Source organism: Sminthopsis crassicaudata, chromosome 1, assembly GCF_048593235.1.
Source record: "Sminthopsis crassicaudata isolate SCR6 chromosome 1, ASM4859323v1, whole genome shotgun sequence".
In the NCBI taxonomy this organism is placed as follows: Eukaryota; Metazoa; Chordata; class Mammalia; order Dasyuromorphia; family Dasyuridae; genus Sminthopsis; species Sminthopsis crassicaudata.
In genome coordinates this window covers 561,886,299-561,900,951 of record NC_133617.1, presented here as the reverse complement: position 1 = coordinate 561,900,951, position 14,653 = coordinate 561,886,299, and the positions used below count along the sequence as shown (strand labels likewise).

Below are 14,653 nucleotides of genomic sequence, written 5' to 3'. Positions count from 1 at the left end.
CACACCTAATACCATATATCAAGATAAGGTTGAAATGGTCTATGTCATGATCTAAACATAAAGAATGAAACTGTAAGCAAATTAGAAGAACATGGGATAGTTTACTTCTCATATATCTGTAGAAGAGAAAAGGATTTGTGACCAAAAAAGAACTCATTATTGATCCCGAAATAGATAATTTTGGCTATATTAAGTTAAAAAGTTTTTGTACAACAAAACTAATACAGACAAGATTAGAAGGGAAGCAATAAACTGGGAAAACATTTTTACATTCAAGGTTCTGATAAAGGCCTCATTTCTAAAATTCTCAAATTTATAAGAATTCAAGCCATTCTCCAGTTGATAAATGGTCAAAAGATATGAATAACTTTTAGATGAAGAAATTGAAACCATTCTCTAGTGATATGAAAAGGTGCTGTAAATCACTATTGATCAGAGAAATGCAAATTAAGACAGCTGTGAAATACCACTACACACCTCTCAGATTGACTAAGATGACAGGAAAAGATAATGCAGAATGTTGGAGGAGATGTGGGGAAACTGGGACACTGATGCATTGTTGGTGGAATTGTGAACGAATCCAATCATTCTGGAGAACAATTTTGAACTAAGCCCAAAGGGCTATCAAACTGTGCATACCCTTTGATCCAGCTGTGCTACTACTGAACTTATATCCCAAGGAAATACTAAAGAAGGGAAAAGGACCTGTATGCGCAAAAATGTTTGTGGCAGCCCTCTTTGTAGTGGCCAGAAACTGGAAACTGAGTGGATGCCCATCAGTTGGAGAATGGCTGAATAAATTATGATACATGAATGTTATGGAATATTATTGTTATGTAAGAAACGACTAGCACGATGATTTTGGAGAGGCTTGGAGAGACTTACATGAACTGATGCTGAGTGAAATGAGCAGAGATCATTATATATGGTAACAAGAAGATTATACAATGATCAATTCTGATGGACATGGCTCTCTTCAACAATGAAAGATTCAGGCCAATTCCAATGATCTTGTGATGAAGAAAGCCTTGTGTACCCAGAGAGAGGACTGTGGGAACTGAGTGTGGACCATAACATAGCATTTTCACTCTTTTTGTTATTGCTTGCATTTTATTTTCTTTCTCATTTTTTTTCCTATTTATTTGATTTTTCTTGTGCAGCAAGATAATTGTATAAATATACATACATATGTTGGATTTAATATATTTCTACCATGTTTAACATATATTGGATTACTTGCCATCTAGGAGAGGGGGTGGAGGAGGGGATGGAAAGTTGAAACACAAGGTTTTGCAAGGGTTAATGTTGAAAAATTATCCGTAAAAAGCTTTAATTAAAAAAAAAAAAAGAAAGAAAATATTGTTCTGGATTATACATTGAATCCAGAGGCTAGGTATTTTCAGTCAAAGTCATTGGTAACATTCCTGTGTCTTTCTGTTTCTCTCTCTCTCTCTGTTTCTTTGCCCCAGACTGGAGAAGACTTCCAAGAGAGATGATGCCAAGAAAAAAGCTGACAAAAGGTAGGCTACGATAAAAAAGTTCAGTATACATTAGTCTTTCAGGTGTGAAAAGATTGTTAATTTACTACTTGATATGGACTTTTTTTAAATTTTACATTTTTGTTAAAGTTCCAATGTTGGATTTTTTTTAGGTGGGAAGGACATAATGTGATTTCCTTTCATTGAATTTCTTCAACTTATAATCTTAAAAGAATTGATTGAGGCATTGAAAGATTAAATGACCTCTACAAGTTCTCACAGCCACTTTTTGTGAGAAATAGGACTTGAATACAAGTCTTCCTGATTTATAGATCAGCTTCTCTATCCATTACCCCACACTTATCTCCCTTGGATAGATGGTAATTTATGAAATTTAGTGGCCTAAGGATTTAGTTTCTGCTTTTATTGGGATTTCTTGATGTGTTAGCCTTGGCTTTTCAATTTTTATTTATGAATTGGAAGTATCTCATTAAGATATTTCTTTAATTTTAGGAAACAGCTTGAACTTAAATATTATGCATAATAATATCTGACATTTATGTAATGCTTTAAGATTTATAAAGGCTTTTAATGATCTCATTTGTTCCTTGAAGAAATTTGGTAAAGTGGTTAATACAGGTTTATTAGCCCTATCATATAGCTAAGGAAACAAGGTTTAGAGATGAGGAGACTTGCTCAGAACTATACAGCCAATAAGGACTGGAGGAGGTGCATATACAGAAGCTTTTTTGATTCCAGATCCAGTGTTCTTGATGTTCCATTACATTGCCACATTTTAAAATGGCAGGATAGTTTGCAGGTCTTGTATTGACAGCGAATCTCTTTTTAGTGGGCAGTTAGGTAGTACAATGAATAGAGCACTGGGCATGGAGTTAGGAAGATCTGACTTCAGATGTGTCCTCAAGACACTTACTGACTGTGTGATCCTGGGCAAGTCATTTAAACCCTGTTTGCCTCAGTTCTCTCATCTCATTTCTTCAAGGATCTAATGAGATCATTATGTCATCATCATGTAGAGAATGAGCTGGAGAAGGAAATGGCAAATCACTTAATTATCTTTATCAAGAAAATCCTAAATGGAGTCATGAAGAGTCAGGTATGAACTGAAAAACAACTCTTTTTTTTTTTTTTTTTTTTTTTTTTTTTTTTTTTTAAGTAATAGTGGACTTCAGAGTTTGAAAAAGACTTTACTGAGGTTAAAAGAGCCTGCAACATTATTGTATATATCATCAAGATCTCAGTATCTCTCACATAATAAAACAGCCGTTGGAATAACTTTATCTGGCTTCTCAAGGCCTTTTCTGTCCTTTACTTATAATTTGAAAGTACGAATTATTGTTGTCCTGAATATATCTGGCTACTGGACCCAGATTGCTCTGAAGGGAACGTGAGGCAGGTGATCTTGCAGAGCCTTCACTCACTTAAATCCAATTCACTTGTATGTGATGGCATTACCTCTCTAATCTCATGCTTCTCTTTGAGAACGAGGGACAAATAATAGCAATAACAAGATATTCCCTTAGCTTGGATAATTTATAAGAAAGAAGAATTAGCAAATGATTTATTTAGAATATGGTTTCCCCTCAGTTTTAGTTTTAAGTGGATTAAGTCATTGTCTTTTTCAATAAAATAATATAGTAATGGAATTTATACTCATCATTTTTTCTACCCTTCATAAGGTATTGGTTGGATACATTTTATACACATGATATCAATTGCTTTATCATTAAACAACCTGGGGGGGAACAATGTGGAAATTTTCTTGAAGAAAAAAATTGTCTTAAAAATATATCTATGGCACTATTTAAATGGTGTAGGTTTGTTTGTTTTAATTTTGAATCTGAAAATTTCAAAGAATCACTGATTCTCAGAATTGGAAATCATTTAATTCAACTCATAACTAAGTATATATTCCTTTTTAAAAAAATTTATTGCTACCTTTTTGTGTTTACATCGAAATTATTTTCAATTATTATCCTCTTCCAGCCTTACCACTCTCACAAGGGACTCTCACAAAGAAAGACACCTAAGTTCCTTAATTCTCTAATTATCTGATTTTGTGTGTATGTGAGAGTGTGTGTGTGTGTGTGTGTGTGTGTGTGTGTGTGTTTGGTTGCTTGTTGTTTTTTTCTTTCTCATTTCTCCCCCCTTTGGATCTGATTTTTTTTTTTTTTTTTTTTTTTTGTGCAGCATGATAAATGTACAAATATGTTTAGAAGAATTGCACATGTTTAACCTATAATGGATTAGTTATTGTATGGGAGTGGGAGAAATAATTGGAAAACAAGATTTTGCAGGGATGCAGGTTGAAAATTATCTTTGCATGTATTTAAAAATATATATATGTGTGTGTGTGTGTGTGTGTGTGTGTGTGTGTGTGTGTGTGTGTGTGTGTGTCCATTCTAAGTTAAGCACCAGTATGGGAAGTACAAGGGATAAAGGAACTACTAGGTTGCCAAAGAGAGGCTCAAGTCAGAAATGGCAGGTCAAAACTTTCATGTTGATCAGTACTGGGATTAGACTCACTTCTGTATGAACTAGGGATACCTGGTGCCTGGTGTTTTTTTTTTTTTTGTTTGTTTGTTTGTTTTAACTTGAAATCAGTTTTTTAATTTATCAGTTATGACTGTGAGTTCTGTTGGGATCCTGAGATGTTGTTCATACTAGACTGATGACTTGAACTCAATTGAGGGATGTTCTTTCATCATCTTATCACTTATATTCTAATTCCCCATAAACACTTCTAGGCTTGACTTTCTAGTCCTGAATGCTATTCTACTTGGCAGAGGAAATTGAAGTAAAATAAAAATTGAGTTCTTCTGCCTTCTCTCCATTAGATATTGTCAGAGTTCCCTTTGCTTCATGTGTGGCCCTTTTGGATCTTTTTGCTTCCAACAGAGTTTTAACACAAGAAGAAAAAAGGCCTTTTGTTGTTCTTGGTAGCCATTTTAAAACCTCATCTCTTTCTGTCAAACTCCTCCCTGCCCCACCCCCCTTTTTACTGTTTTACAGTTGTTACTTTTAAATCAAATTTTCATTCCTTAAAATTGATAGGATGTACCCTCCTTCCATATTTAAAATCCACTATTTCACCTAGTGCCATGTGTTACTAAAAAAAAAAAAAAAATTGAAATACTTAATGCTATATAACTACTAAAGAAAAAATGGAACCTGTTCTCAGTCATTAGGACTATTTCTAAGCGACTTTGTACATTCTTTTTTTCTTTAGAGGTTGCAACAGGACTTTAATTTTCTATAAAACCTTTCCTGTTCACCTTTAATATCCTGCTTCCCTATGGTGTTTCTGAAAGGAACAGATAAAGCTGAACCAATCTCCATGACTACTGCCTTTTATGTTCAATTTTCCTCATTCACCTTTATCCTTGAACTGAAGAAATGACAGGCATAAAACATAGGTAGAGAGAAGAGAGTATTCTGAGCATTCATAACAGCTGTTTCTTCATGCCTTCTTACAGAGATGGGTTTTTTGTGCCTTTTAAAAAAATGAGTTATTCTCCCTACCTAGGCTATTTACTTTGGTAATAGAAAGATAAATTGAGAAACTAGATACATTTTAAGTTGAAATGATTTATTTTATTTTGTTTTATTTTATTTTTGCTTTAGAGGCTTTCTGAATAGTTAGCTTTAAATATATAAATCTACCTACCCCTCTCTTGTGAAGGGGATGACAAAAAAATAGAAAATGAGTTCTTTTTAAACTGGGATGAATGTGAAAGTAAAGAGACTGAGAAAGAAACAGGAGAAAAAAGGTCTAAGGTCATTGTAAAAAAAAATTCAAAGAAATAGGAAGACCAGAGGCAATAGTTTCTTGATTTATTGTAGAAAAGACTCCCTGCATGTTTGAACTCAGATTATCAAGAAAAGAATATGAGTTTAGCAGACAGATATGAAAATGTATATATATTTTTTTATTGGCAAATAGAGATGAAGAAATGGATGTATATATATGAATAATGATATATTTTCCACTTCTATTATTTTATTTGATTTTCACAATAACTCTGTGAGATAGGCAGGGCAGATGTATTCTATATTCTGAAGTAGTAATGTCAAACTCAAAAGAACAGGGGCCACTCAACTATACATAAAGATCCATTGAGACTGAATATTAACTTAGAAATTTGCATTAATGTTATCTATGTTTTCAGCCTTTTAAACTTATATTAAATATTTATCAATTTCATTTTAATCTGGTCCAGGTCACATTTGGAAGTGTTGTGGGCCACATTTGGGAATGTTGTGAGCACATGCTTATGTTTAGCCCCTCAATTCTGAAGTGCTTAATGATGCATGAAGAAATTGAAGCTCCAAGAAATCCCTGTATCCTACAGCTAACTAGATAGTAGCTAGAGACCCAGGTCATCCTGATTCTTGACCTTGTGTTCCTTCTCTTGAACCACGATTATCTCCATGTCTCCTCTTCTTTGTCTTCTGCCACAAATAGTTTTATTTGGGCATTAAAATCTTTTAAATTCAAAAGCTTAAGAATAATAGAATTTTAGTCCTATTAGAGAATTTATAATATTTGCTTGTTGACTGCTAGGAAAGAGAGCTTTTCAGTGTTTAGCTTTCTTCTTATTCCCATTTCTGCCTTTAATTTTAAATCATTCAAAATGTTTAATACATTTAATATGTTACCTAGATCTAGACTCAAGAAGTTTTCATTGTTAATCTTTAAAATTGTAATTTTTCATCTCTCAAGTATATTCTTTGTAATTTGAAATAGTTTACATGGTGAATAGAAATAAGGAACTGAGATTGACATTGAAATTGCAAGCCTGGGTGACTGGGAGGATATAGTGTTCTGAGAAGGGTTAAGAGAAAGGAACAGGGAGAGAACAAAGATTTATTAAGCATCTGCTATGTGCTTGACACTGTTAAATACTTTATAGGTATTATCTCATTTGATCCACACTATACCCCTGAGAGTCGATACTATTATTATTCAACTACTATTATAGTTTGGAGAACAAAAATGCTTTTGGGGGAAGAGAGAATTTATTTCTGTTTTGGACATGTTGAGTTTGAGATGCCTATGGAGCATCCAGTGTGTGATGTCCAAAAGGCATTTGATAATGTGGGACTAAAACTCAGTGGATATGAAGGTTGGATATATAGATTAGTAAATAAATAAATGAAAATGCATATATTAAACACTGTACAAAATACTGTGTAGTGGGGATAAAAATTTTAAAGAAAGACAGTCAATTCTCAAAGAGCTCACATTCTAATAGAAGCAAACAGTACAGATGGAAGGTTGCAGCTGCAAAGAAGATAAAAAGATCCCATGGTATATACTAATAATGATAATAGTTAACATTTATATAGTGTCTATGGCATGCCAGGCACTATGCTAAGCATTTTACAATTATTATGTCATTTCAGTCTCAAAACAACCCTGAGGGGAAGGTACTATTATTATCCACATTTTACTGTTGGAAAAACTGAGGCAAACAGAGAAAAAATAAGTTACCACTAGTAAGTATCTGAGGCTGACTTTGAACTCAGTCTTCTTGATTTTAGGCCCAGTGCTTTTGTCTATTCTACTATGTAAGTGCTCTTTACAGCACAGCAACAAATCAGATGATAATACTTAACAGGGTATTTCCCCTGATAAAATCATAGTTGTTTCTGAGATTGAACCCTTTGACAGGATCAAAAACTTTGTTGGCAAGAATTTTCCTTTTTGAAAGGTCTTCAGTAGCTGTGGCTGTAACTGTATGGGACCAGTTGCCAGGCTGCATCTTCACAAAAGTTGCTTCCCAGGATGGTGGCTCTGGAGGTGAAGCAGGAAGCATTATTATTTCCAAGGCTCTAGGCCTTGGGGTCATCTCCATTAGGGTCTGATAATTATCTGTACAGAGGCAAAGGTTAAACTCATGAGAGCATAAGATCACTCAAGTGCAATAGAATAGAGGGAAAAGAAAAAATGGTCTGAGTCAAAGTCAAACTCAGGGCATGATCTGAATGAATATAAAGAAGAAAAAGGGGGGAGGGGGGCAGGATTGTTAGCTAAGCAAACCAGGAGAGAGAAATGTCCAAAAAAAAGAGAGAGAGAGAGATCTGAGAGAGTGATTGACAGTGTTAGTAGGATTTCAACTGTTAACTTCATTTCATTTAGCTTCATACAGTGAAATTTCCTTTTCCAAGTAGCATAGATATTCTATTATGTATTTAACATTTGTTTCGTGGGAATGATGAGGTTTTGAATTAAAGTACCCTAGTAACAGTGATTTTGATTGCAGATTCTGATATGTGAATCGATACACTTTATTTATACTTTAGGCTTTTTTTTTTTTAATTGTTTTTCACACTGGTGTAGAAGAAATTCTAGTGAGTAGACCATTTCTCCACATGCAAATCAACAAATGTTTGGCAACATGGAGGTTTACAGAGCTGGAGGGTTAGGTTGTGTTGTCTAGTGTCTCACCGCCATTATGTATCATGGGCATAACTTGAGCTCAGGTCTTCCAGATTTTGAGGATAATTCTTTATGCATTACATCATGCTTTCTCTCTCTCTTTCTCAATTTAAACTTTTAGGCATAAAATTTTCACTAAAACATCAATAAAAATAGCCTTTATCGTACTAATTGGTTTTTATTTTTTGTTTATTTGTTTTTAGTCCCTAACACCTTGTCTGTCTTTATAGAAAAGGACCACACATATTCTTTCTAATTCAGGGCATTGGGACACTGGCATATTGGTATATTAGATATCATTGGTTTTCTCCCTTATTCTTATTAGTTTTTTAAGCTGGAATGGTAGAAGCCATCCTAATCATGGTGGAATGGAGAAAAGAGCTGGGCTGACTGTGTCTCTTTGTTGTCATGGCACTGGAAGGGGTATGGACCAGCAAATGGCCAAATGTCTCCAATGACCTAGCAGATTTATAGATCCAAAATAAACTGACAGTTTGGAAGTGCTTTAAGATCACTTTGGGAATTGGGAAGCTGAAACATTAATGAGTTTCAAAATGCTTTGAGACAAAATCTTCCATTTATGAATTCTAACTTGTAGAAATAATTTATTTTTTAAAAGTGAGATAAACAAATCTCTTGTTGCTTAGATCTTCCTTGTTGCTAGATTCATAACTGTGAAAAGCTGCTATTTTCCATGATAACCTTAAAATTTCCTGATGTCCTTGATCTGTTTTGTATTTTGTTAAATTACTTACTCTTCCTGAGCTGAGGTTCCCTCATTCTGAAATGGGGATAATAATACTTGTATTAGTTATTTCTCAAGGATTTTTGTGAGGATTAGATGACATAGATAGTATATGTATAGTGCTTTAGAAACCTTAAAGTATTTGATACATTCCTGTTTTTCATCTCCTGATTACTTTTTTTTTTTTTTTTTGCTGAGGCAGTTGAGGTTAAGTGACTTGTCCAGGGTCACATAGCTAGGAAATGTTAAGTGTCCAAGCTCAAATTTGAACTCAGGTCCTCCTGACTTCTGGGGCTGGTGCTCTAACCATTATGCCACCTCGCTACCCCTCCTGATTACTTATCAGTGAGATTTATTCAAACTTTGCCTTACCTTCAATACTTTCTCTAGGGTTATAAAGTTAGATAATATAAAAAGATGGGGGTTAAGGGAAGAAAAGAGTTGCAAACATTGTAATTGTTGGCCTCCTGTTAGTCAAACTCTAAAGATATTGGCTACCTTAAACTTGCAATCCATACTTTTATGAAGACAGTTTTAAATCAAAAACTTGAAACAGATTTTAATAATTTGATACCTCAAGATTTATTTCAAGCAGTAATTGTGCAAAATCTCAACAAGGTGTTTAGAACATATGGTGGCTCTACTTTTGTCACTGACATTCTGGGGACATTTTAGATATAACTAGCTTCTTTATGAAATTAATTTCCCTTTTTGAAATCTTTGGTACGTGGTTTAGAGGGATTTGTGTCTTATGAAATGAGATGCTATTGATAAGACCTCTTTAGAGAAAATCCTGGCAGTACATAATGTTTTACTGCTTTGGCTTTATTGTGCTCTAACAGCATTGAGTTTGGGCTGCAGAATTTATTAGGGATTCTCCCACCCTTGACTATGTTTACTGCTCTGCAAAGCAGATTAAACAGTGTCCTTGTTCTCCTGCTGCTTAGAGGATTCTAAAGCATTAGAAAGTTAGGGGTACTGAGCAAGCAGCTGTTAAATTGAACAAAGTTACTTTTATTTGAGTAAAATCTCCATCAGAAATTTATGACCATGGGCTTATTTGCTGAATGAATCCTAATTTGCAAATGATAGAAAATTGCATTCCTATCAGTTATGGTTGACCAAACACATTTCACTGCAGTCCTTTTCTCTCTGTAGCTTTCTTTTTATAGTTTGCATTAATATAATGTGTTTAATATAATGCCTGAGTATTGTATCTGGCATATAATAAATGCTTAATCAATAATTGTTTGCCAGACACCTATCAGCTAGGCATTGTGCTAGGTGCCAGAGCTACCAGTACAAGGAATGAAACAATCCTTACTCACAATGAGTTTACCTTCTAATGAAAGCTTCTTAATTGAAGTCTTAAAAAAATTTATTTTTGTTGATTTTATATATATATATATATATGTATATGTATATGTATATGTATATATATATATATTTTTAGAAAAATATTGTCAGAATTTCAACCAGTATTCTCTTACTCTTCCCAGAGAACCATTCTATATAACAAATATCGTTAAAGAAAAAAGGGGAGGGAGAAATTGGCAAAACTGATCAGTAAAACAAAAATTATTTTTAAAATCTTTCTTAATTTAGCCAGGTATTCTTTTTTACCCTTTTTATCCCATTATTAAATTGAGGTTTGAGGGAAAAAGAGAGCACAAGGCTAATGTACCATTTTGCAACTAATAATGATGAGTCTATAGAGAAGTCATTGTGTCAGTTTAAAATAACATTGAATCATTATTAATCATGGGGTAGTTTATTGAGTAAGGCCTGTACCACCAATTTAGTATAGAAGATGTAAAATGGACTGAAAAAAAGGAACTAACTTTTATTTTGCAATGTGTTAGATCTAAATTCACATATTTAGAGGTAAGGCATTATGTTTTTAATTATGAGTGTTCAATTGAATTACTCTATCTTTCAGTAATGATAATCAAATGTTGAATTCTTATCCCTTTCTCCATTGATTAGACTCATATTCATGAAGGAAAAAAATTTACATTTTTATTTCTTAAGCAAAATGAAATGGTATCTCTTAAATTCTAGGCACATGAGGTAAAAATTGACTAGAAGGATTCATGTTTGGAGTTTTGATCAGAATTTTTAGCTGTTAGCTCAGTATCAGTTTTAATTAATATACTAGGTTTTGTTTACTAATGTGAGCTGTGGTCTTTTGTTTGTATTATGAGTCATTTAGTAAATATGCTTTGATTGTTTTGATCATAGCAGATACTTAATAAAGGTCTGTTGAGTTAAATTTAGATAGGGCCTATGTACAACCAGTGAAACAGCTTATTAGATTTGTGGTCCGCAGTTGTGGATATGGTTCTGTCTGGACTACGTGCATGTTTTTTTGGTAAAGTAGGTCTCTTCATCATCAATTTTCTTACTTTTAAAATAGGAATATAACAGCACTTTCTCTAACTACCTAACATGTTAAGGAATTGAATGAATGTACTTAAAAGTGCTCAGTAAACTGTGAAATGCTTTAGAGGAGTGAAATGTAAAGTGCCATCATTATTTATTCCATGAAATACAAAGCAGTATAATTCATGACATGTTGAGCTTTCTTTACTGTTCTAGAAAAATTGTATTAATTAGTTGTTTTACCACAACAGGCCCCAAACGCCAAAGAACAAAAGGCACAGCCAAAGTTGCTGCTACGCTTATTAGTACTGTGGATGTATTGAAAAAAATTGAGGTAAGTTTCAACTACTTGTTAAGCAGTCTCAGTGTATGTTTTACTAATGGAGACTGGATACTGCATTCCTGAAACAGCTTACTCCTCCTGTTGTTCCACACTATCCTTTGATACCACCGATTTGGCAGAAGAAAACACAGTTTATTTGGCAGAAGAAAACACAGTTTATTTGGCAAAAGAAAACACAGTTTGCTGAAATATCAGGAAATCTCTAGATAAGTCAATGGAAAGTAGCATAGTTTGTCACATCAACAGAGTCAGAAATCTTACATATTGTCAAGTGTCTTCCCCAGCTTTCTCACTCTACGTGATCTTTTTCTTTCTCATTTGAAAACATCACCTTTCATACTTTCTTCTCTATCCCTTTGCCTTCCTCCTCTCTAAGCTCAATGACTACCCACCCAGAAATGCAAATAAATAAATAAAATAAGTGAATGAATGAACAAATAAACAAACAAATGAATAAATGAATGAACTAGGGTAAAGGAAAGAGAACTAAGTATGTGAAATTTACACATTTTAAATAGCTCTTTTTTTAATTATATTCTTTTTCTTTGTAATATTTAATTTCTACATGTTCTCCTTTTTCCCTTTGTTTCTCATGTCCATATAGCATTTTCTTTCTACATATTTTTGTTTATGTATCATTATAAACTTCCTAGAAGTTGTGGCAATTGGTGAAGGATTAGTGATCAAATATTCCGAACTTAAATTTAGTGAGATGATGGATGAGATTGCAGATGTAGCTTATAGGGATCAAACTGTAGCCAACTTATATTGACTGAAACTGGTTAGATTATAGCCACCTTTGAACTCAGCAGTAGGAAGAGTATTAAGAAGACATATATTATAAGGAAGATTGATTTGGAACTCTGAATGTGTTTTATCTTCAGGACTGGGTAAAAGGGCTTATTGCAGCTTGAATATGAGCTAAATCATAATTGACCTATGAAATCTAAAAATTCCATCAAAATTATCAGTTTTGATACATTGAAATTAGAATTCAAATGATTATATCATTATTTCAGAGAGAGAAGTATTTCAGGTCTTTAACTTGAAATGTATGTATATCCAATCTCAAACAAAGCAACAAATACGTAAATTTTAAGTAGTTCTAGGATCTGTGTGTTGCTGAAACTCAACATATTTGATTCAAGAGCTCAAAGAGTTTTCAGTCTTAACTTTCTGGGTTTTAGAACTTTCTAGGTACAAAGTCATCAACCCATAATTAAAAAAAAAAAAAAAATCCGCATTTCACTTCTTTCCTCCTCCTGCTCTGTCATTGCTGTATTTGTAATCCTATGTGACAATTAATGGTTAGAATTCCAACTTGATGGAAATATTGTCACTTGGGTTTGATCAATATAGCCCCAAACTTAACCAGAATAGTCTACGGGGAAAAAGGAGTTGCCTTTTAAAAAAAAATTATTGTCTTTTTGTTCTGATTTTTCTTTCACAACAGACTAATGCAGAAATACGTTTAAATGATTGCATATGGATAATTTCTATCAGATTGCTGTCTTGTGGAGGGAAAAAATGTGGAACTCATAATGTCATAAAAATAAATTATTTAGTATTTTCCCTGATGACATGCAAAAACAATTTAAAAATTTTTAAGTTCCAAATTCTCTCCCTTCCCACCACTCTTTTTGAGAAGGGAACGAATTTGATATAGGTTACACATGTGTAGACATGCAAAACATTTCTTTGTTAGTCATATTGTAAAAAGAAAACATGGACCAAAAAAAAGACCAAGAAAAACCAAGTTTAAAAAAGGTATACTTCAATAAGACACCATCATTTTTTTCTCTGAGATGGATAGCATTTCTGGACTGTTCTCTAAACTGGAAGTGGCTGGAGATGAAATAGAGCTAGTCAGAGGCAGGTGTATCAGCAATCAAATAGTGGCTTAATTAGTTAAATTTATAGGGATGAGGGATGCTGTTTATAAACTTTTGAAGTTTTCCCAATAAAAAGAACTCATCATGATGCAGGAAAAGCAAAGTTGTATATATAAAGTAAAAGTGGGATAAGATGGGGGTGTGAGCAAGAGAAAGTGGGTTACAATATAATAATTTCTAGGGTTTCTTAGGCAAGCCTACAAGTGCAAGACAATAAAGATGTTTTGAGTCCTGTTGGAGCAATTCTTAAGTTAATTGTTTCAGGTTTTAGGAGTCATGACCACCATGCTGGGTATAGAACCAAAGTTCTGTAATGGAAACAGGAGTAAAGTTTTTGATTCTCTTCAGCACAGGCATAGAACAAGCACAAAAATGGGAGCATTGTCAGAATGATTGTCATTTCAAGCTACTTTGTGAATTCCCAAGCCAGAATCTGCTGGAAAAATGCAAGCTCTGAAAAAAATCTAAATTATTAGTATATACATTATACTTATATCAATTAATAGGAGAATCATAAATCCCTTTTAAGCATTTTTCATCATAAGTCCCTCAGAGTCATCTTGGATCATTATAATACTGAGATAGTCAAGTCATTCATGATTGATCATCTTAAAACGTTTCTATTACTGTGTACAATATTATTCTGCTTCTATTCATTTCACTTTGCAACAATTCATGTGGGCCTTGGCATGTTTTTCTGAGACCATCTTGCTTAGCATTTCTTATAGCCTAACAGTATACAATTTATTCAGCCATTCCCCAATTGATGGGAATCTGATCAATTTACAATTCTTTGCCACCAGAAAAGAGATGCTATAAACATTTTTGTACATAGAAGTCCTTTTCCTTTTTGTTTTTTTATTTCATTTGGGATGTAGACCCAATAGGAGTAGGCAATGTTGCTTGTTAAAGGAAAATAAAAAATATTTTGTGACTAGACTTGAAGTCATGAAAAACTAAAAATTCAAATCTTATCTTAAACCTGTAAAGCCTGTGGGACTCTGGACAAATCATTTAATTTCTGTCAGGGTAAATTTCCTGTTCTATAACACAGAATAATAATAGCACCTGACAAGGTTATTGTGAAGATTAAGTGAGTTACACTTCCAGTTGATCAATGATGGACAGAGGTAGCTACACCCAGAGAAGAAACACTGGGAAGTGAATGTAAACTGTTAGCACTAATATCTGTCTGCCCAGGTTACATGTACCTTCGGAATCTAAAGTTTATTGTGCAACAAGAAAATGATATTCACACACATGTATTGTATCTAGACTATATTGTAACACATGTAAAATGTATGGGATTGCCTGTCATCGGGGGGAGGGAATAGAGGGAGGGGGGATAAT

At 33.5% G+C, this 14,653-nt stretch overlaps 1 protein-coding gene across 6 annotated transcripts in view; it reads left to right on the top strand.

The window, feature by feature from the left end:
- The window catches only part of POLR3G (RNA polymerase III subunit G), a 78,147-nt gene that overhangs the window by 50,671 nt on the left and 12,823 nt on the right, over window positions 1–14,653 (top strand). For all 6 annotated transcript variants that reach the window (XM_074282117.1, XM_074282115.1, XM_074282114.1 and 3 more), the window contains 2 exons: window positions 1,470–1,520; window positions 11,320–11,402. In XM_074282117.1, the coding sequence (XP_074138218.1) occupies window positions 1,470–1,520; window positions 11,320–11,402 (134 nt within the window). The remainder of the gene's footprint in view (window positions 1–1,469; window positions 1,521–11,319; window positions 11,403–14,653) is intronic.